Source organism: Gopherus evgoodei, chromosome 9 (assembly GCF_007399415.2).
Source record: "Gopherus evgoodei ecotype Sinaloan lineage chromosome 9, rGopEvg1_v1.p, whole genome shotgun sequence".
NCBI lineage: Eukaryota > Metazoa > Chordata > Testudines > Testudinidae > Gopherus > Gopherus evgoodei.
The window spans coordinates 89935138-89958741 of NC_044330.1; the positions used below are offsets into that span (position 1 = coordinate 89935138).

At 42.2% G+C, this 23604-nt stretch overlaps 1 protein-coding gene across 4 annotated transcripts in view; it reads left to right on the top strand.

Annotated features, from left to right (window-relative positions):
* Window positions 1-23604, top strand: part of DCX (doublecortin) — a 124587-nt gene that overhangs the window by 21606 nt on the left and 79377 nt on the right. For all 4 annotated transcript variants that reach the window (XM_030576112.1, XM_030576113.1, XM_030576114.1 and 1 more), the window contains exons 2-4: window positions 207-377; window positions 1930-2320; window positions 16777-17117. In XM_030576112.1, the coding sequence (XP_030431972.1) occupies window positions 1957-2320; window positions 16777-17117 (705 nt within the window). In that variant the 5' untranslated portion in view covers window positions 207-377; window positions 1930-1956. The remainder of the gene's footprint in view (window positions 1-206; window positions 378-1929; window positions 2321-16776; window positions 17118-23604) is intronic.

The following is a 23604-nucleotide window of genomic DNA, read 5'->3' on the forward strand; positions in this document are numbered from 1 at the left end:
CAGATTGGGGCTAGATGATTAGTGCTTTCCAGATGATTAGATCATATGAAGTCAATGGGAGCTTTGCCTAAAAAAGCAGAGGGGAATGACTTCAACATTTGTCCCATTAGCTCCCACCTCCCCCATTAATGTAAGCAGAACTGGAATGAATCTATTCTTTTTGTTTAAAATACAGATTAAACTTTAAACTAATAATTGATCATCAGGGTGAAAAACACTGAGGCCAAGTTACCATTAAAGGGGTGAACAAGGCACTAGGACCTAGGAGAAGTCTCATCCACCCTGGCAGGAATTTCTTGCTTGGAGCTCAGACAACAAAGGCAGAGTGAGACTGGTTTTCTTTCTCTCAGCATCTCCACCCTACGAGCTGAAAACCGGTGAGTAGCGCTTTAAAGTGATTTCCATGCAGAAAGTAACAGATGTCACATACAAAGGAAAAAGAGAAACCTCTTTCTTTTTGTACATTACAGCATCTGCAGTTTCCAAAAAAACCTTAAAACCTCTGATGCATGTTTAAAGTTGCTTGCATATTTCATTGTTTTATGCATGACATTAAAATACATATCTCACAATTTGCACTGCTGAAAAAATATGTGCAACTCGCTGTTTATGTAAAAACTGCCTGCATAACCCGCTACTGCTTTGCTATATGTCAGAGTCAATAATGAGATCTTACACAGGTCATGGTGACATTGTAAAATACTGAAAAAGGGACTGGCTCCAGAAAATCTGATGGGTAGGGGAATGATAGCAACAGCTTTTCCTGTGGTTTGTACCTGATCGCTGAGCCATCGGATTTTAATCCCATTTCTGTTTTGTATGAACACACTGCTACCATATGTGAGTTGCATATTAATAGTTTTGCCCAGAGTGACAGCTTTGCAAGGTTTCTCATTTTATAGGGTTGGGTGGGTGGGGAGTGCTTTTGGTACTAAATTCTGTTTAAAGAGAACACAAAAATCACTGATCATTGGGTTTGGTCTCCAACTCAGTGCAATCTCTGTGTTTTGCTCTCTTTCCCTCTGTAATACAGTACAAATCAGAACAATGAAAGGTGTGCTTGCAGTGGAGTGATGTGGATACTTTGACAGGGACAATTTCCACAATTAAATCATTTCCTTAAGGGTAGAGGGAATAAAACAACAAACAAAATGACCCAATTTTTTTTCTTCCTTTTACCAGAAACAAACCTAGGAAGAACTGGTTAATTGACAATTGTTTATTGAACCCTCCTTTCAATTTAAAAATTTTCAGTCATTTCTTCTTGGAAATGTAGGATGGTGTCAGAAATTGATTGATGGACTGGGAGGGGGCTGCTGGGTGGGGGGAGTTTAGTATCTGGTTGCTAGTCTTTATTGAACAGACTGTCACAAAGAAACTGGCTACTCCCATGTGACCATTCTTTCGTAAATACCAGTTTATTCCCATTTCAAACATTCAGATACTCTTGTTCCTTCTGCAAATCTAAAGACTGAAACCTAACTCCTTGGGATCTGCTTGTTCTCTGCTGCCAGGGAAAGTCTCCCAAGGCTCAAGTGGTTTAATTAATTGCCAACCTTTGTTGTTTGGGTGGGATTTTTGGTTTTTGTTAGTAATTTTCATGTCTCTCTTCAGCCCAAGGTCTCAATTCACTACACTTCAAAACTGCACAGAACTTAAATGTGCTAAAACCAGGCTGCTATTTAAAAATACATTTCCCTCCCCGCAATGGGTGGGTCATTTCCAAAAATGCCCCTACCTCCTCCAGCCACAGAATTGATATGAAGTTAGATCAGGGTAGGACATGGGTCACTTTGAAAATAAACTGCTTCTTCTGTTCATTCAAAGAAAAGCCAAGGTCTTGTGGGTATGTAATTTCTGTCTGGATTTGGGGCCTGATCAGTGTAATATCTCTCATGCATTCCTTCCTCCCCATTCTCCTCCACTCAGCTTCAGATCTTTAGGGTTCACCAAACTATGGAACTTGATTTTGGACACTTTGACGAAAGAGATAAGACGTCCAGAAACATGCGAGGCTCACGTATGAATGGATTGCCCAGCCCCACTCACAGTGCTCACTGTAGCTTCTACCGAACCCGGACCTTACAGGCACTGAGTAATGAGAAGAAAGCAAAGAAGGTGCGTTTCTATCGCAATGGGGACCGCTACTTCAAGGGGATTGTGTATGCCGTGTCCTCCGACCGCTTCCGAAGCTTTGATGCTTTGTTGGCTGACCTGACCCGTTCTCTGTCTGATAACATTAACCTGCCTCAGGGAGTTCGCTACATCTACACCATTGATGGGACCAGAAAGATTGGGAGCATGGATGAACTGGAAGAAGGTAATTAGCATGATATGCTGATTGCTTTATGGTGCAGTCAGGAGGGGCTAGGGAGGGGAAATTAATCTGCACCATTCAGATGTGACTCTAAGGTTACATTTCTTTAGCGTTCAGTAGATGATACTGTAATGTCAGCTGTATTGTGTATCTATTGAATGCCTACCCAGAGCTTTGGGGAGGTGACTGTAGGGAGTTTTACAAATACAAAGATGAGGCAATTGGATTTGAAGCGTGTGTATCTGTCTGAAGGGGGTGATCCTGCCTGTCTGCTTGAGAGGTGTGGAGGACAGGGGGGAGTCTGTGGAGGGATGGTTCGGTAAATATATGTGAAGGGATAGGCATGTCTGTAGGGGTGTGTCTGCATAGAGGAGCTGGGTCTGTAGGGGCATATCTGTGCATCGGGGGGACATGCGCCATGTGTGCGGTGGGGAGATGTGCGCTGTGTGTCTCTAGGGGCGTGTCTCTGCACTGAGGAGGATGTGTGCAGTGTGTCTGTGCAGTGGCGACGTGAGCAATGTGTCTGTAGGGGTGTGTCTGTCTGTTGGGAGGATATGTATAGTGTCTGTGAGGGCCTGTCTGCGTGTTGGGGGGATGTGTGCAGTGTCTGTAGGGGTGTGTCTGTGTGTTGGGGCGTGGCTGTGCTTTGGGGGGATGTGAGCAGTGTCTGTAGGGGCGTGGCTGTGCATTGGGTGAGTGTGCATGCATTGGGGGGATGTACGCAGTGTCTGTAGGGGCGCGTCTGTGCGTTGGGATGTGCGCAGTGTCTGTAGGGGTGTGTCTGCGTGTTGGCGTAGATGTGCACAGTGTCTGTAGGGGTCTATCTGTGTGGTGGGGGGGATATGTGCAGTGTCAGTGGGGGCCTGTCTGCATGTTGGGGGGATGTGCGCAGTGTCTGTAGGGGTGTGTCTGCGTGTTGGCGTAGATGTGCGCAGTGTCTGTAGGGGTCTATCTGTGTGGTGGGGGGGATATGTGCAGTGTCAGTGGGGGCCTGTCTGCATGTTGGGGGGATGTGCACAGTGTCTGTAGGGGCGTGTCTGCGTGTTGGCATAGATGTGCGCAGTGTCTGTAGGGGCCTGTCTGTGCGGTGGGGGGGATGTGCACAGTGTCTGTAGGGGGGTCTGTGCAGTGGGGGGGATGTGTGCAGTGTCTGTGGGGGCGTGGCTGTGCATTGGGTGGGTGTACACGTGTTGGTGGGGATGTGCACAGTGTCTGTAGGGGCGTGTCTGTATGTTGGAGGGATGTGCGCAGTGTCTGTAAGGGCGTGTCTGTGCAGTGGGGGGAATGTGCACAGTGTCTGTAGGGGAGTCTGTGCAGTGGGGGAGATGTGTGCAGTGTCTGTGGGGGCGTGGCTGTGCATTGGGTGGGTGTGCGCGTGTTGGTGGGGATGTGCACAGTGTCCGTAGGGGCCTGTCTGTGCAGTGGGGGGTTGTGCATTGGGTGGGTGTGCACACGTTGGGATGTGCACAGTGTCTGTAGGGGTGTGTCTGTGTGGTGGGGGGGATGTGTGCAGTGTCTGTAGGGGCCTGTCTATGTGGTGGGGGGGATGTGCGCAGTGTCTGTAGGGGTGTGTCTGTGCGGTGGGGGGGATGCGTGCAGTGTGTGTGCATTGGGTGGGTGTGTGTGCGTTGGTGGGGAGGTGCACAGTGTCTGTAGGGCGTGTCTGTGTGTTTGGGGGATGTGCACAGTCTCTGTAGGGGCCTGTCTGCATGTTGGGGGGACGTGCACAGTGGCTGTAGGGGTGTGTCTGTGCATTGCAGGGATGTGCACTGTGTCTGTAGGGGCACGTTTGTGCAGTGGGGGGATGTGCACCGTGTCTGTAGGGGCATTTCTGCGCGTTGGGGGGGATGTGTGCAGTGGCTGTAGGGGCATGTCTGTGCAGTGGGAGGGATGTGCAATGTCTGTGGATTGGAGTGTGTGTGGACAGCATTTGTGTAGTATGTGTATCTGTGCAAGAATGTGTACATTTACACTAACAGCTATTTTAGTGGTTTTTTGGTAGGCATTGGTGTCTGTTTGTGTGTAGGTTATCTATGGAATTGTTGAATTGCAGACTATTCCAAACTGTTTCTAAAACTGAGATTCAGCGTGAAATCTGGTCAGCTCAGAACTTGGGCAGGTTGTTCAGTTTGCTCTCAGAAAACCGGAGTTATTTTGGCCCCGTGAGTTACCTCTGACCCAATGGGCTGCCATCTTTAATGATGTCACACTCTGGAGACAAAGCCACTTGAAGTCAAGACAGGAAATAATATCATTACGTGGTCAGAGCTTCATTTCATTCCCAGGAGCAATGCCATGGCGGGGAAGAGAGGGTGTCTGCAGTTGGCACAGTTGTGTATAATGAATGAAGAGGACGCCCGCAGTAATTCTTGTGCTCTCTTCTCAATTAGAAATTTAGACACTTTTTTTTTTTCTTATCTGAATTCACCGTGTTGAAGCTATTTTGATATTGTTAGGAAGCATGTTGGTGGCATTTTCATTCAAACAGACTTCTGGCTCATTTGATGAGACTATAGGACAGTTACGAGGCCCCTTCCTTTTATTAGGAAACAGCAGGTTTGAATGAATAAGACACTGGCCTGCACATTTGAAGGAGGTTGGTTCTGTACTGAGCTTTGCCTTGAGGAAGGCTCTATCCCCCGGCTCCCCCTGCACCTGAATTTTCTCACCTGTAGAATGGCGATATGGATAGCTTGTTTGCCTTTGTAATGCACTTTGTGTTCTATGGATGAAAACATATTAGAATAAGTAATATACTAAGTAGTATTGCTTTGGGAGCTTCACTAGTAAAGATACAGAGATGATAGAATACTACAACTTTACTACAATTAGATTAAGAACAGATTTCAAACACATGGAAGTGTGAGGATTTTTTTAAACTAATGATTATGTCATATATTTAGTGTCAGTCTTTTAGTATGTCCAAAATAGTCTCCAGTGGGATTTGCCAGCCACATTTTTCTAGGTTTCACAGTTTAATGTAACTCTTCCATTTTCAGTAATAGCTTCAGAAAAAGGAAACATCACATTTCCTGTTCCATTGGTTTATCTCTTACGTGTCCTGTTTTTGCAGTGGAGTAGAAGCAAATAGCCCTGCCTTTTTTATTTTTTTTAATCATTTTGCACTGGCTTCACTGTGCTGCAAGCAGGAACGTTACCCAGCTCCTGGAAAAGTGTTTGTTTAACTGATTAGGTTACAGCAGGGGGTGCTGACACTTTGCCTTTGGTGTGTCACACCAAAATGGCAATAAAAAAGATTTAGCCGCTGACGTGAATTTGAAAAACAAGTACTTATTTAAAATGTGGTTGGCAGAGTCGCACTACGAAACCTCAGCCAATGTACACATGTGTCTGAATGGAATGAAAACAAAGAAATCCCCATTCCAATGAATAAAAATGTAAAGTTAATAGCCTAATTACCAACTACTCCATGATAACAACGTTCCCATAGCACTATGGCGAGCCTGCTTGCAGAACACCAAGCGAAAGAGAGAGAGACATGAATGGGTTATAATTTATATTACAGCAGCTGTAGTTGCATTGTAACTGGACTATAATTTTTCATTGCAGTTAACTTCTTGCTTATAAGATTTTATGGTTTTAAGCACATGCAGGAAAAAAACCCAAAATGTCAGTAAAGGGATAAAAATTATTTCAGTCATATAATTAACCTTTTATACTAATGGTAACTACATGTATCAAAAAGAATAATTGGAGTGTAATGAAAGCATAATTACAGTCATTGTTTTATAAAGCATAACCTTCAATACAGCAACTAGAACCTGAAAAAGGTAGTTATCAAAGAGACTGATCTTCATAGACTTTTCAGTTATTCAGTGTTTATAACAAAAGCAATTAGTATTAAGTGTTACTGTTTCTGCACTTTTTATTATAACATCCATATCATGGAAGGCTGTTCTGTAAACAGCGGGTATCAGGGAACTGTAAATACGTTCTTTCTAGGATGCAGGGTCACATTAAGCAATGCTGAACTAACCAAAGTCTGGCAGCAATCCTAGTCTTGTGTCATCTGATGAACAGAAAGAAGGTTGGACATTATAGCCTCAAGTGGAACTTGGAAGCAATTGTAGTGTTGAGTCCCACTAAATGTTTCTTCCAAGTAGAGTAGGCAAGTTATGACACTCCTGTTAAAATACCCCCCCCAATGATATTAGCAACTGCGTCAAATTATTGGATCATGTTCAGTTTGTGATTCACTATAACCCCCAGATCCATTTCTGCAGTACTATTGCCTACCTATTTATTCTCCATTTTCTATTTGTGCATTTGATTTTTCTTTCCTAAGTGTAGTACTTCACTTGTCTTTCTTGAATTTCACCATGTAGATTTCAGACCATTTCTCCAATTTGTTAGGGTCGTTTTGAATTCGAATCCTGTCCTCCATAGTGCTTACAACGTTTCCCAGCTTGGTGTCATCTGCAAATTTTAACAAGCTTACTCTCCATTCCAAGTCATTAATGAAAATGTTGAACAGTACTGGACCCAGACAGACCCCAGAGGACTCCCCTAGATACATCCTCCAAGTCTTAAAGCAAACCATTGATAACTATTCTTTGAGTGAGGTCTTGCAACGAATTATGCACCCACCTTATAGTAGTATCCTTTAAATCAGCGGTTATCCACTGGGGGTATGCATATCTCTGGGCGGTACTCAGAGTTCTTCCCGGGGGCACACCAACTCATTTAGATATTTGCCTAGTTTTACAGCAGGCTACAGAAAAAAGCACTAATGAAGTCAGTACAAACTAAAATCTCATACAATGACTTGTTTATAGTGCTTTATATACTAGACACTGAAATGTAAGTACAATATTTATATTCCAATTGATTTGTTTTATAATTATTTGATAGGGATGAGAAAGCAAGTGTTCAGTAATAGTGTTCTGTGACACATTTGTATTTTTATGTCTGATTTTGTAAGCAAGTAGTTTTTAAGTGAGGTGAAACTTGGGGATACACAGAACAAATCAGACTCCTGAAAGGGATGCAGTAGTCTGGAAAGGTTGAGAGTCACTGCTCTAAACCACATTTTCTTAATTTGCTTAGGAGCATTTAATGTAGGACTGTGTCAAAAACCTTGCTAAAATAAAGATATATCACATCTACTACTTCCTCGCCTATGCACTAGTTCAGTAACTCTGTCAAAGAAGGAAATTAAATTGGTCTGACATGATTTGTTCTTGACAATTCTGTCCTGGCTATTACTTACCTATTATCCCTTAGGTGCTTACATATTGATCGCTTAATAATTTGTTCCAGATGTTGAAGTTAGGCTGATTTGTTTATAATTTCCTGAGTCCCCTTTTTACAGATAGGTGCTATGTTTGCCCTTCTCCAGTAAACTGGGACCTCACCTGTCCTCCCTGAGTTCTTGAAGATAATCACTAACAGTTCCAAAATTGCTTCAGTTAGTTCCTTAAGTACCATAAGGGTGAATTTAGTCAGTCCTGCCAACTTTAATGCATCTAAATTTTCTAAATATTCTTTAACCAATTCTTTCTCTGTTATGGCTTGTTTTTCTTCCCCCTTGTTGTTAATATTAATTGTGTTAAGCATCTGTCGTGATTAACCTTTTTAGTGAAGACAAGCAAAATAGGCATTAGACATGTCAACCTTCTTGATAGAATCAGTTATTAACAGGGCCCTACCACATTCACGGCCACGAAAAATGCATCTTGGACTGTGAAATCTGGTCTCCCCCCCGAAATCTGGTCTTGTATGCTTTTACCCTATACAGATTTCAAGGGAGCAATGAGGGTTTCTCCAATTGGGAATCCTGATCCAAAAGGGAGTTGCAGGGGGGCTGCAAGGTTATTTTAAGAGGTCGCAGTATTGCCGCTCTTACTTCTGCATTGCCTTCAGACTGGGCATCTGGAGAGCGGCAGCTGCTGACTGATGGCCCAGCTCTGTAGACAGCAGCACAGAAGTAAGTGTGGCAATACCATACCATGCCATCCTCACTTCTTTACTGCTGCTGGCAGCGGCTCTACCTTCAGAGCTGGGCTTCCGGCCAACAGCCGCCGATCTGCAGCTGCCCAGCTCTGAAGACAGCACCGCCGCCAGAAGCAGTGCAGAAGTAAGATAGCAGTACCACAACCCCCCACTACAATAACCAACTCCTTTTTGGGTTAGGCCCCCTACAATTACAACACCAGAACATTTCAGATTTAAATAGCTGAAATCATGAAATTTATTATTTTTTAAATCCGGTGACCGTGAAATTGACCAAGATGGACTGTGAATTTGGTAGGGCCCTAGTTATTAGCTCTCCTTCCCCAAGAAATAGAGGACCGACACTTTCCTTTGTCTTTCTCTTGCTCCTAATGCATTTATAGAGCTTCCTGTGCCTCCAGATTTCTTACCATACCAAACCCAAGCTCTTCTGCTTCACCTGGAATGTCTGCCATAATCTTTCCCCAATATGGGCTCATTTTCTGCCTCTCCCCATGTTCTTCCTTGCCCCTAAACCTCCTTCTGTCTCCTTTCCCACTTTTAGCTTTTTGCCTTTTATCATACTGCCACTTCTCCCAAGATGGTCTAATCCCCATTGTGCTGATGCTGTATATTAAAGCAGTGCCTTGAGGCACCAACCAAATTGGATACCCCACTGTGCTTGGCACTGTACAAACACATGGGAAGACACAGTTCCCTCCCAAAGAGTTTACACTCTAGATAGACAGTGGGTGGGGAAAAAGGGAATATTCTGATCCCTTATTTTACAGGTGGGGAACTGAGGTGCAGAGAGATTCAGAGACATGCCCGGGGTTACCCAGGAAGTCTGTGGCAGAGCTGGGGACTGAACCCTAATCTCCTGAATTCCTATCCAGTGCCTTCATTTTTTGCTGAGCCTTCCTTCCCTTGGAAAGTGGTCTATCCTTGTCTGGTTCATGGTTTGGGTTAGGCTGCATTGTATGATGGTAGATAGTTCACCTACTCTAGTAGGTAGACCTAGGCTTCATTGGCGCTACTGGTCAGAAGCTGGTTTCATTTGTATAAAACATCCCTGGGTGACTTTGGCTAGGGTTTGAGATGAAGTTGAATATGTGCACCAGCTGAAAACTTAGCACAAGTTAAACATGATGAGAACTGAGGAGATGGTAAATGCAGATTGTAGGTTGGCTAGGATTTAAGGAGAACAACTTTTAAGAGAAATTAAGTATGTGCCTGCTGCAAAACTTCCCTTCTCTTTTGGGCTTAGCACACTTTCAGTGTTGCCCCGTGTTAGGTATATAATCTTTGAATGCCTATGTTCTAGTCGAATGCACTAGCACATAACGCCTAACATCCAAAGGGTTAATGTTAGTGGTCCATACCACAGAACAACAATTCGAAACCAGGCATGCACCAGCATAAACATTTTAAGAGGCTGAATAGGATTTCTGCCGGTCTGATCTGGTTTCAATACATTGACATTCTTGGGGTATATAGCTGATTTTAGGAAATATATCCAAACCATTTCAGTCCATAATGTCCTGGGAAGATTCCTTACTAAAGCCTGACCAGGTCTTTGAAGTGATGAAAGGAGAGACTCCCTTCCAGAGAATCTGTGCTATGTTTTACAAAGAGCCTAGCGCATGCTAGAACAGAGGGTATATTAGTAGGTGTGTTGAAATGCTCGTGTGGTGTGTGTGCAGTTTACTTAGTGCAGTAAACTTCAGTATTAAACTAACTGAAGGAGGTTCCGGAACCTTTGGAACTAGTGTACATGGCTGGTGTCCTGGAAAAAAATCACTCTAGAATGGGTACTTACATTCTAATAACTAAAATTACTGCTGCATTTCAACTGAATTGTTTTTCACTGTTGCTGACGCAAAATGACAACTGAGTCATATCCCAAAGTTGACATGGTGAGTGCCCTCTGGATGCAAAGCACTTTGGGGTCTTGTGATATGAAAGACAGTATGGGAACATACCATTTATCTTTTATATAATTGCCTTATTTTACAAGCAACATCAATAAGCACCTCTTACTCCTAAACTAAAGACTCTTGTGAGAGAATCTAGAAAAAAAATTCACCCTGAAATTCCATTTTTAAAATGGTGCCTTTTGCAAGTAAATTCTAAGGAACTGGAGAAACCTTCAGGACAACAGAAAATCCCGCCTCGTGCCTCAGATGGCACGAAACCCAGGTGGTAGAATCTGAATGGCCAATCCAGCATAATACAGAGGGAGATGTTGGATGGAATGGGAACTGAGTTACTGCAGAGAATTCCTTCTTGGGTGCTGGCTGGTGACTCTTGCCCACATGCTCAGGGTTTAGCTGATTGCCATATTTGGGGTCGGGAAGGAATTTTCCTCCAGGGCGGATTGGCAGGGACCCTGGAGGTTTTTCGCCTTCCCCTGCAGCGTGGGGCACGGGTCGCTTGCTGGTGATTTCTCTGCAGCTTGAGGTCTTCAAACCAATTTTGAGGATTTCAATAACTCGGTCCTGGGATAGGGGGTGTTATAAAATTGGATGGGTGGGGTTCTGTGGCCTGCCTTGTGCAGGAGGTCAGACTAGATGATCAGATTGGTCCCTTCTGACCTATGAGTCTATGAGTCTATGAGCTCCAGCAAGGGGCTGAGTCCAATTCCCATTGAAGTCATAAATCCCCAAGAAATGTGAAAGTCAAATGCATTATAAAATATATGACCTGTGGGAGCCAAATCGACAACCAGAAGAGCTGGCCTCAGCCCACGAGAGACTATTTATTGGAATAATCCTTGGCAGCTAAATTTTCAAAATGGCCTCAATCCAGCTTCACTTGTGCATGAAAATTTTACAGCAGAATGTATTGGACTCACAAAACTAGCTGGTGCAAATTGAGAAGCTATTTTTTGAAAAGGTGACCTTCCGTCATCATTAGCTGTTGTCAAAGGGAGATTGCCAAGCTACGTTAAGGCTTAACTGATAGCCTCTACAGTTTAAAGCTCACACCTCAAGCCTAGTGTTCCTTTAAAAAAAAAAAAGTTTAGATGCAATGGAAGCTGTGCTTAATTTAAAGCCATAGTGGACTAATTAAATTCGATAGATGGCATAGCTTCTAATGGAAAATACAGTAATTATGACTTAGGCTTGACTTTGAAACTTTAAACCAAATCATTGTCTCTGCCGTCACAAAAGGCGTATATCCTTGGACTGGCTGTGTGCCATGATAGAGAGAAGGCAATCCTGTGTCACTTTGGCACTATGGATTGAACATACATTCTGCAGTGATCTGGTGCCATGAAAGTGAAAGCTTTATTTAATAGCACATTTTTCTTTAAATAGAAAAACAAGTAAAAATGTGCACATGAGATTTTCCTTTGAGATGAGGAGGTTGCAGAGGTCAATGTGACAATTGTTTTTGGGGCTGTGGGGCTGCCATTTGGAATTCAATGTGTGAATACAACAAAATGGCTGCTCATTGTATCTTAATGGATGTGAGCTCCAACTGCATTACTGAACATGCATTCAGATCCTGAATGATAACAGACCCCATCCTGCAAAGACATAGGCACATAAGTATTCATAATGAATTCAATATGACTTAAACTTTAACACGTGTGTGAGCCTTGGCAGGAGTGAGGCCAGGGGGCCGGAGGAAGCTCTCTGCTTCTGTGTTTGACTCTCAGTATTGCTCTGTGCTTCTCTCCCTCATACCATTTGATAAACTGTGTTCCCTCCACCAAACCACAAAGTGGTTATTGCAGTTATATTTCTTTGTGTCTGGGAAGTCCTGTACCAGGGATTCTCAAACTTCATTGCATCGCGACACCCTTCTGACAACAAAAATTACTGCATGATCCCTGGAGGGATTGTGCAGCCTGAGCCCACTTGAGCTCCGTGGTCCTGTGTATCTGGGGGGGGGGGGCAAAGCCCTGTACGGGGTCGGGGGGGGAATTAATCCCAAGAGCTTCAGTCCCAAGCAGAGTACCTGTAACCAGAGCCCCGACACCTAGGGCTGAAACCCTCAGGCTTCGGCCCTGGGCGGTGGGGCTCAGGCTTCAGCTTTGGCCCCAGATCGCCAGTCTGAGCCTGCCCTGGAACCCCATTAAAATGGAGTTGTGACCCACTTTGGGGTCCCAACCCACAGTTTGAGAATGGGTATCCTATACTTTGACCTCTCATTAGCTACTTAATAAATGTGTGGGTGGAGAAATATCCATTGCCCATGAAAGAAGACCTCATTTGGTCTCCTGGACAACCCTTTGATTCTCGAGGTATTACCTCTTTGTGCTTGGAGTGTTCTTATGTTCCCTGAGATGCCTGCCCATTCCTTCTACTGCCCTGTCACGCAAGTCATTTGTTGTTGCTTGTTTGTTGTTCTGTACCAAATAACGAATCCACAGTAATAGAACTCTATTTTAGCAGATTTGATAGATTGCTGCAAAAATGCCTCCAAGTGGCACATGACAAAAGAGAAAGAAGAGTTTAAAAAAGGAATTCCCCTGTGAGGAATTTAATAATAATAATTGGCAACTCTGAAGCCATAAAATATGAGAGGTTCGGACATACATAAAATGAATCCAAGATTTAAAATAACAAACAGAGACCTCCCCTTCCACATTGCATTTAAATTTGTGGCTCCAGAAAGAGAGGCAATGATTTTTAAATACAGACCTACTACTGCACCTCAGTCATTCTCTGCAACACTTCTGCTTCTGTTCTGAATGGTGGTTTCTCCTGAGAGCAAACTGCCAGTCAAAGAAAATTGCTGGCTCGCTTTGTGATGTGAACAAAAATATTCACTAGGGTCTAGGTTGAAAATACAAAACTTATTGCGTTTTCCACATGTGACCATCAGCATAATTTGAAAGGCCAGTGTCTGAAACTACTAGACTATCTAGCCCCACAGCATCCCTGCATTATAATTTAGTAAAGGAATATTACCTTCACTCCTCCAGAGTGTTATAAATATACTAGACAACTACACAGCATAGTGAGACATTTCAAATATTTCTCCTGGAGCAAATATAACAGTTACATTCCAGCAAACAGAACAGTAAGCGCTGATTTATTCTTTTTAAATGTGGAACTTATTCATGAAAAAATGTTCTCTTTAAGGGCTTGTGTATTTATAGGACACAGTGCAAGCATAGATTTTGCTTTTCTGTATCCTTTTTTATTCAAGCACCCCAATAGCATTATGTAAACATTAATAATTTAAGCCTAGCGTGGTAGATATTACTATCCCTGTTTCACAGATATGGAAACTGAGGCATAAGATCAGTTAAGTGACTTGCCGAAGATCACACAGGAGCCCTATGGCAGAAATAGGAATAGAACCCAGATCTTCTGATTTTCAGGCCTGTGATTAAATACAAGACCATCCTTCCTCGCTCTAGAATGTAAATATTATATTTCAGGGATGGGCAACGTTAAGATAGTAGAGGAACCAAAAAATCACTAAACCCTTTGGCAGGCCAGGGAGTGTGGGAGGGTCAAGTCCTGTTCCCAGGGAGTATGACTGGAAGTGGAAGGAGTTGGGTCCTGGCCCTGGGGAGATGATGCAGGGGGAGAATCAGGTACTGTACCTGGGACGGGGTGATGCAAAGGGGGATTGCATGGGGGGAGTCAGGTCTGTAGGATGATGTAACTCGCACACGGGGGAGGAGGTTGGAGAGCCTGTCCCCCACTCCGTGCTCTAGCCTACTGGCTCTCATCCCAGTATCTCGTGATGCCCATATTCAGGCTGGTGATGCCCTGCCCCGTTCCTGGCCGCAGTGCTGCTGTATTGTCTGCCCTGAGCCGGGTTATGGCAGGCCAGATACAAGGATTTAGCAGTCTAGATGCAGCCCCTGAGCTGCCTGTTGCCCATCCCTGTTATATGTCTGTTGTTTGACTAGTGGAAGGCTCAGGGTTCTAACGGGGGTTGTTTCTCACTGTGTAAGTCAGTTGGCACTTGCAGTGCTTCAGCCACAGAACCAGCAATGTAGCTGGATAAAGGCAGGACCCCCCCTGAACACCAGCTGCTGCTGAGCTGAAACAGATAGATAAACTGCAGCTTATCATTTATTAATCAGAAAAACCTAGGATTAGGTGCTGCTGAAAGATGATCAATATCTCCAGTGGGAATTCTTCATAATAGCAAAGCATTGTGTAATGTCTTTATACTTCTGCTAGGTCCAATGGAAGAAATATAAGGTGTTATGAAGCCTCAACTATAAATGAAATGTCTGTGATTGAGGGATCCTGGTGACAGCATAAATGCATTGCACACGGGTCCATGTGGTTTGTGTATGCCTTCAGAACACCATAATGGAATTGCAGCCATAATGTAAATCCCTGGGGTACAATGCTTGATCAAACGCATAGTTTAAAAAAATCAAATAATCATCCTAAATTTTGTGTCTTTCTTTCCCTGTGTCTCACTTTATGCTGGGGTGTTTTGTCGTTACTTCCCATCTCTTGTTCACATATGATTCTGGTCTTCTCCTTCCTCCCAGCTTGACCCTTTGCATAACATTATTGTTATTTTGTATTAAATACTGCATTATGAATGTGCACCGTGCTTTGCAGGCAATTTGAATACAAGGTCCCTGCTCCCATGGAGCTAAGTATCTAAAAGAATTTTAAGCCCTTTACATCCAAAAGGAACAGAGTAAGATTTATATTATGTATCTTTTCTATTACTTTCTTATCATGCCATCACACACTGAGCAGTAATAAGAATGTAAACACTAAACACACATTCGTTCTAAGCCTATTAGAGGCTTCCATGTATTATAAAGCTATTAGTGTTCTTGCCATATGTTATATGAAGGAAGCTTCTCTGTACCTGTGTCAAGAATGTCATATAGGCAGAGAAGGACAAATGTAAGGACACTATGGGCCTGATTCTTTGCTGTCTTCCACCTTGTGTAATCATGGCTGCTGCATTCAGTTTGCAGAAGTGAGGTGTAAAATGCTACCCCTGGTGAAAGTGAATGGAGAATTTTGATTTGGTACCACTTTGTACAGGTGTAAATGTTGACACAAAGTTTCAAGCAATGGAGAATCAAGCCCAATGTCTTTTCACAAAGGAAAGGTATCACGATGAATATTTGTGTACATCCTATCACTGTAGCTTTTCATAGATAGCATGCAAGAAAACCCAACCAATCCACTGACAGGGAGAACGGTTCCTTAAAGGATAGTCTACCTAGTCCAAACTAAATTAAAGTCAAAATGTTCTGATAGGTTTGAAATAGAAACATAGCAAAATTTCACCCAAATCCTGCAAGATTATCCTAACAAAACCCCACAGATCCATAAGTTCCTCTGGACTTGTGGACAATTCATTGAATTTCTATGAAATTCATATTAAACAGAGAAAGACTTGTTACATTATTTTATCTCTTATTTTATCCATTGCAGAATTGTTTCCTGCAATGGATTCTCAAGTGCTTTCTACAGCCTCATCTGATATGACTCAGGCAACTCAGCTTTTGCCACTCCCACGGGGGACTGTTTTACAGTCTGTGCCCCAGTAATAAATTCCACAAATCCCTAGAATCCTGCAGATTTCCACCAAAATAAAATGTTACAAATCCCCCAGTGCTCAGATAGCTTGGAGATGAGCATGACGTAAAACCCTGGATAGGTAGGATTCCATATATTTGATTGCAGATGAAAATTTGAACCAAATTTTGAAATGCTTATTTTGTTTGTTCAACATTATGTGGATTAAACTCAAATGTAACCTTCTCACATTTCATCTATGGCCGCTAAGCATGCTCTTGGATTTGTGTCGTACAGAAAATGTGTAATATTTAAGTGAGCTATAGCATTAGGTGAAGCATTTAAAACAATTATGTCCAGGTCTTATTTTTCTATTGAATCAATTAAAATACAATAAAGCCCATGTGCAATGCCTGCTAGTTTCATCAGCATAATGTTCCTTGAATTTGCTTCCACTAGAGATTCTTCAGAACCAGATTGTCACCATTTTTCAGACATGAAGCAACACGCACCTTTTTGATCAATGTTGGTATCTCTTGGCAATTGGGGCCAGATTCACACAGGTATTTAAATGCCTACAGGTGCAGATAGACACCTAATGGGATTCATAGAAGTGACTTCTCGAGGTTTTCAATGGCAGACAGGTGCCCGAATCCCTTGGGCACCTAGAAGGATTCATAAAAGTGTCTATAAGCATTTTTAGTGCCTAGATACCTTGGTGAATTTGGCCCTTGGTCACTGGGTTGTAGTCCATTAGTTTCTGTTTATTGTAAGGGGTGGTTTATTGACCAGTGTATGTGTTTTGGGGAAATACTACTTGCTTTTTCCTTGATACTATAGTAACAAGCACCTAAGAAATGTAGGTAATAATCAAAACTGGTTGAATAATTATTATGAAAATGACATTTCAATGAAAAATGGAACCAAAATTTCATAAACTTGAATTGTGCAATGTTCTCCCCATTTTCCAACCAGTGTTAATAACAACGTGTTGGTTCCCTAAATAATTGCCTCTGTATTTATTATTTTCAAAAGGGGAAAGCTATGTCTGTTCATCTGACAACTTTTTCAAGAAGGTGGAGTATACCAAGAATGTCAATCCCAACTGGTCCGTCAATGTGAAGACATCGGCCAACCTGAAAGCACCTCAGTCTCTGGCCAGCAGCAACAGTGCCCAGGCAAGGGAGAACAAGGATTTTGTGCGTCCCAAGCTGGTGACCATCATCCGCAGTGGGGTGAAGCCCCGAAAGGCTGTTCGCGTGCTCCTGAACAAGAAGACTGCACATTCGTTTGAGCAAGTTCTCACTGATATCACTGAAGCTATAAAACTGGAGACGGGTGTGGTCAAAAAATTGTATACCCTGGATGGGAAACAGGTAAGGGATTTGCACATTTCTTTTTCTTTTCCCTCTCCTCTCCTCTATTTTGCTCATATATTATAGCAATGCTGAATAAGTGAACAATTACTGAAGCCTAAAATTAACCTGAGACAGTCATCACCATCTGTTCTTCTGGAAGTCAGACTTCTCATGCCAGTGGTTATGTTACTAAATTGTCACTGGTATTAATATCAGGCAAAGAATGCAGCCAACCGTCTGAATGAAACAGATGTACTACCCCACTGTCTGAGCACCAGAGAGCTGCGTATATTCTCCAAAAGTTTTCCAAAATATATAAATAATGTGAGCAGTTTGTACTGTAGGTTTGTTTATTTGTTAGGTAACCATAGCAGCTGCTCTCAAGGACTCCCTACAAGTATTAGAACAAATGTGGTGTTTTCCTATTTTGTTCTCAGATGAGCACTAGTCAGCATAAATTAATTGGTGAGTTACACACTCATCTGGCCAACTCTGTACTAGTAGGAAAATGTATGGGACATGTGATACCTTCATGTGTAAAAGTATAAATAGTTAATATACAGTAGGGGCTCTGGGTCAGAATTTTGTGGGTCATTGTAAGCAGAACATTTTGACTTAGCTCTACATGTTCTTATTACACGAGTACATTTTTAAAGTACCCTTCATTTGCTGTGTGTGGCTAACAGACCATTGAATAAGGTATTTCTGCTGCTGCTGCTATGGAATCCCCTGAAGGAATGTGTGCCATAGAGCTTGGGGTGCTGGGACAGATAGATACTTCATCTAGGAAAGCTCTTTGGTTAAAGTCACAGATGCCAGTGGCTCTTGGAATTGGGGTAATTGACATAACCTTAGTCCCAAATCTGGACCTTAGCGTCCAAAATATGGGGGTTAGCATGAAAACCTCCAAGCTTAGTTACCAGCTTGGACCTGGTACTTGCTGCCACCACCCAAAAAATTAGAGTGTTTTGGGGCACTCTGGTCCCCCTGAAAAACCTTCCCTGGGAACCCCAAGACCCAAATCCCTTGAGTCTCACAACAAAGGGAAATAATCCTTTTTCCCTTCCCCCCTCCAGGTGCTCCTGGAGAGATACACAGACACAAACTCTGTGAATCCAAACAGAGTGACTTGCCCTCTCCGTTTCCAATCCTGGAAACAAAAGCACTTTCCTCTTCACCCAGAGGAAATGCAAAATCAGGCTAGCAAATCCAACCCACACACAGATCTCCCCTGATTTCTTCCTCCCACCAATTCCCTGGTGAATACAGATTCAATTTCCCTGAAGTAAAGAAAAACTCCAACAGGTCTTAAAAGAAAGCTTTATAAAAAAAAGGAAAGAAAAAATACAAATGGTCTCTCTGTATTAAGATGATATAATACAGGGCAATTTCTTAAAAGAATATTGAATAAACAGCCTTATTCAAAAAGAATACAAATCAAAGCACTCCAGCACTTATATTCATGCAAATACCAAAGAAAAGAAACCATATAACTTACTATCTGATCTCTTTGTCCTTACACTTAGAAACAGAAGAATAGAGAGTAGAAACTACTTCTCCAAAGCTCAGAGAAAGCAGGCAGACAGAAAACAAAGACTCAGACACACAATTCCCTCCACCCAGAGTTGAAAAAATCCGGTTTCCTGATTGGTTCTCTGGTCAGGTGTTTCAGGTGAAAGAGACATTAACCCTTAGCTATCTGTTTATGACAGTAATCTTTTTATTTTTTCCTCTGTCTCTATTTTCTCACTTTTCTGAGTGGGGAAGTACAGCCTCCACTGATACTGTATTGAACACTCCTTTTATTGTAGGGATTGATATTGGAGATTTAAAATGACTAAGTCCGTTACCCATCTTCTGCAGAAGGTGTTGGTTTACATATTGGTTCTTGAAACATAAGCGAGAAGGTAGATAATCTACTTGAGCAATGTACACATTTTAATGAACAGAAAGGTCAGCTTTTCAGGCAAAGAATGTTATGTTTGTCCATAATGTATGTTAGCCCATATCTGTTCCTTGGGTTTAGAATGTAGAGTATCATACTGAAGATCACTCCAGATTAACTGCTTTGTCTCAATTTCGGTGTGTAATTCATTATTTATTATTGCTTCAAAATGAAAACTTTTCGTTGGTCAGTCAAAACTTTTCTTTAGATTTGGGTCAGCCAAGCATTTGCCACTCATGAGACATGACGGTTTATACTTTGGTAATGTGCCCTCCAATCACCATGCCCATAGACCCAACAGTGTATTGTCAAATAAACTGGGATAGCTAGTGGTCTAGATGAAAGCGTAGAAGTGAGGGAAGGGGAGAGATGGGAGGAGTGGAGGAAGGAGGAGGAGTGCCATCTGACCCGTTAACCACAAGCCAGAACGGTACCTTTTTTTTTCAAATATTGTGCATCTTTTCCTCATAGTCACATGATAAATGAAGGGGTTTGAAATCTGTGGGACCTGCAAACTCTTACTCATGGAATATTCCTTACTCACACGAGTAGAGCCATTGAATTCAATACAATCAGGCCTCTGGGTCAGAGTTTTAGGTTGGACACTGTCACTTGCCTCAGTTGTCCTAAGTAATGTGCTCACTCCCACCAGAAGCTTTGAAAGTGCTTCTAGCTGTTGTGTTAGTCAAGTCCCGCTGCTCGTTGGAGCCCCCTACAGGAATTTATGCTGTATAGTCTGCAGCGCTGGAGCCCCTGCTGTACATTGAACTATTGATGTGAGTAAGGGTTTGTAGGATTAGGCCTGATGTTATTTATCTTTCCCTAGCACATGCCAATGTCCTTGGCTGTCAAAATATGCACATGCTCTTGAATTCAGTAAAAAGTGGCCTTAAATTCTTAGTGTCAGAATATGATAACTTTTCTCACAGTGAATGGTACCCTTATCCACCATTGACTTCAACTGGACTACTGGTGGAGTAAAGTTCTTCTCAATGTGACTAAAAGTATCACAATCTGGCCCTGAAAATTTACTCAGTCGTTACCCTGGAAAGCTCTCAGTGACTTCAGTGAGAGTTTGACTGACTGACTTAAGGATTTCTCTATACGTACTCTCCACCATTCCTCTGGAACACATATTTTACTAGCTGCCTGAGAAAAGATGAATCTCTCTCTCACATACCAGTTCCATTGTATATGAAGGGACATGTGGTGAAGTATTTTTGAAGAAATAAACAGAAAAATGAGATCATTTGCAATCTGACAATGATAATGTAATATCTAATAGTTGGTTGTTACATCATTTATCAATAGATCTCTACACCAGGGACAAATGTGGCCCAATATGTTTTGGTTTCATTTAAAGATTTCTTCAGTGTTTGTGTTTTAGTCTGTTAAACTGTATTTGAAGTTTCCCAGCTAAATTTGTTCCCAGTGTTGCTAAAAAGAACCAAAATTTTCTGCTGTGGGTACAGTTGTTGGCTGGTATGATCCACTCTCTCATAGTCCACCATCAATTCTGACCTTCCCATAAGCTATCAGAAAGAAGTCTTTGAAGGCATAATTCTGACAAACCGTGGTTTATTTTCTGAAAAAAGAGATTCATGCAGAAACCCAAGCTGCTCAAAGCTGAAATGTTGACAAGATTCTTGACAGTCTCACTATTTAAGTGCCATCACAGCAGTGTTACTTCCACTGTCGCGAAATAATATAATTTACAAAGGCAAAGTACAAAGGGAAATCATCTTTACTGAGTCCATCCGCTTCAGTTAATGAGGTGAAATGATTATTTATTTTGTGTATAGGCATTTCTATGACACTCATCAGCAGTCATCAGAGTGCTTTAGAAATGTAGGCATTAGTGGTGAAGGTACAGTGACATACAAATAATTCCATTTCTACACACTGCAAAGCTACTATAGATGGAATGATAAAACTGTAAATTTGGAGCAGGATGCTGTGTCTATGAATAAATATAATATGCATAGAGTTTAAGCCCAGAATGGAACTAGGTAATCTAGTCTGACCTCCTGTGTATCATAGGTCACCAGCCAGCACCTGCACACTAAATCCAACAAGGGAAATGAGACCTACAGGAGACTAGGCTACTATGTAACATAGGCAGAGAGTAGAAGGGGCAGAGGAGCACCAGTGCTCGAGAATATCAATGGAACTAATTTTTTTTTCTTTTGTTAAAAAAATAGAATAGAGTTGTGTTGTTGCTCTGCATATCTTGCATTTTCTATGGAGGAATATTTCAGTTTTTCTTGAAACGTAAATAAACACCTTGTGTTTGTTAAGAAGCTTATTTATTTTTAACTCAGTCTTGCACGTATTTCTAATGCTCCATTTAGCTCTATTCATGCAGTGTGTCTGCTGGGAGCACATTTTCACCTCTTGACAGAAATCCCATAACTGGAAAAGAAAGGAACTTCAAAGAACTTACTATATATGAGCCAACACAGTGAGAATCAAAGCAATAGGCGTTTACCTTCTACACTCTCACAGCCAGGTAATAAATGATAAAGGACAAAGAAGATAGTGTATTAGACCACTCTTAAAGATAATGGGCCGAACTCAGCTCTGTTACTTGGATGCAGCAACTCCTACTGCCTCTGTAACTGAGAGTGGAACTTGGTCTTATCCAAAGAGTATATTGCAAATTGGTTGCCCTGGCAAATTATTATTCTTATTATTTTTATTACAGTAGCATCCACAGGCCCTTATCAGGACTGGGTCCCAATAGGGGCCAGGCACTATTTGAATACACTGGAAGGGACAGTTCCTGCCATGAGTAGTTCATAATTTAATTTAGAAGAAAACAAAATAGGAACTGTAGTGGGGTTGTAATTTTAAACATCCTGATGATCAGAATATTTGAATACAGTACAACATGAACCAGATTTTGCAACTCTCACGCACACTGATTCTCTCATTGGTGCCTACACCTTTTTTCTCTGACTGCCACGCCTAACTTCTTACGTACCTAAAATTTTTGCTATCGCTGGAGCAGAGGTTATTCTCTTCTCCAGTTGTTGGTCTAACAATGATAGCCCATGGCCTCCACCCTCTACTTCCCACTAGACTAGACTTGGGGTGCAGATTATGTGTGTAAACCAACATATATTTTCTGAATCCTGTATTCTCTTCATACGTAAAAATGAACACCTTCTGTACATGCTAAGCCTCTTCATGGCATGTTCACTTCTGTATTCTAGTCCAGTTTTCTGTAGCTATGCTCTAGAAGATCCAGATCCACAAAGGGATTGAGATGTTGCTATGCCTAACTTTTAGGTGCCTAGAAAATCATTGGCCCCACAATGCAATCCACAAAGCCAGAGTTAGGCTCAACAGGAGATACCGAGGGAGTCCCATTGCAGAATATCTCACATTTCAGTGGTTAAGAACTCTCTCCTGAGAGGTGGGAGACTACTCGTCAAATCCTTTCTCTCTTTCAGGTAGAGGGGAGAATTGAACCTGGGTCTCCTACATCCCAGGTGAGTGCTCCAACCATTGGTCTAAAAATTATAATGGGGGCACTGTCCTCAGATTTTCAGTGAGACCTGATCTAGCAGGTGGCCTCTGGCCATGCCTACTGGATCAGGGCCCGAGAGTGAGGTAGGTGGAGGAGTGCCTATCTTCCCCCAGTCTGTAGATTGCTCTGGGTCTTAGGTGAAGATAGGTGTCCAGAGCCTTTGTGTGCATGTCCTGAGGCAGAAACATAGACTCCTAGGGAACGTTTACCCTGAACACTTAGGCTCTGAGTGAGTTTAGGTACTTATAGCATCAGGTGGTAGCCGAGTGACAAGGTTTCAGTGCCTAAGTACCTTTGTGGATCTGGGCCTAATTGTCTATCACTATTAACTGTTTACTGTATGTTAACAGAACAGCAAAGACTTCCGCTGATGGTTAACTAAATGATCTCCTGTTGAGAACTTGGTGGTGTTGAGGTCCCAGTCAAGATGGGGATCCAGTTGTGCTAGGCACTGTACAAACACAAACTGAAGTAGGGATAATGACCAGAGCGTGAATTACTCAAGGAAAAGAGATATACCCTATCCTCCATGAGCCTGCAACCAAGTCTGTCTTGAATTGCTGGGCATATGGGCCATATCATGCCTGATGCTAAAGGTCCTAAGATCATGTCAGTTTTCCTGTTTAAAACCCTCTAAAACAGAGGGGGTGATACCAATGTCCTTATCTGTTCATACTGGAAACATATTTGTTCCTTACCGAGATGAATGCAAATCTTATTGTCACTGAATTGTAACTTATCTTAGTCATTTTTTAAAAAATATAAAATTGCAAAAAAACCCACCTTGAAATATAGATCCATTTTTTCTAACTTAGAAAATACTTCTATTTATGGACATTTTGGAAGCAGTTGGTCTAAATTGTGACCTTGTTGCTATTGATTTATTTGAAAGGGGAAATTAATTTAAAGTAAACACAAATTGGATTTTGAAAAACAGGTGAATGTGCACACACGGTTATCAAAACCTTCCGAAGCATAATTTTAGCAGTGTGACTGAGTGCTTGTTTGCAGCAGCTGGACTGGCATGA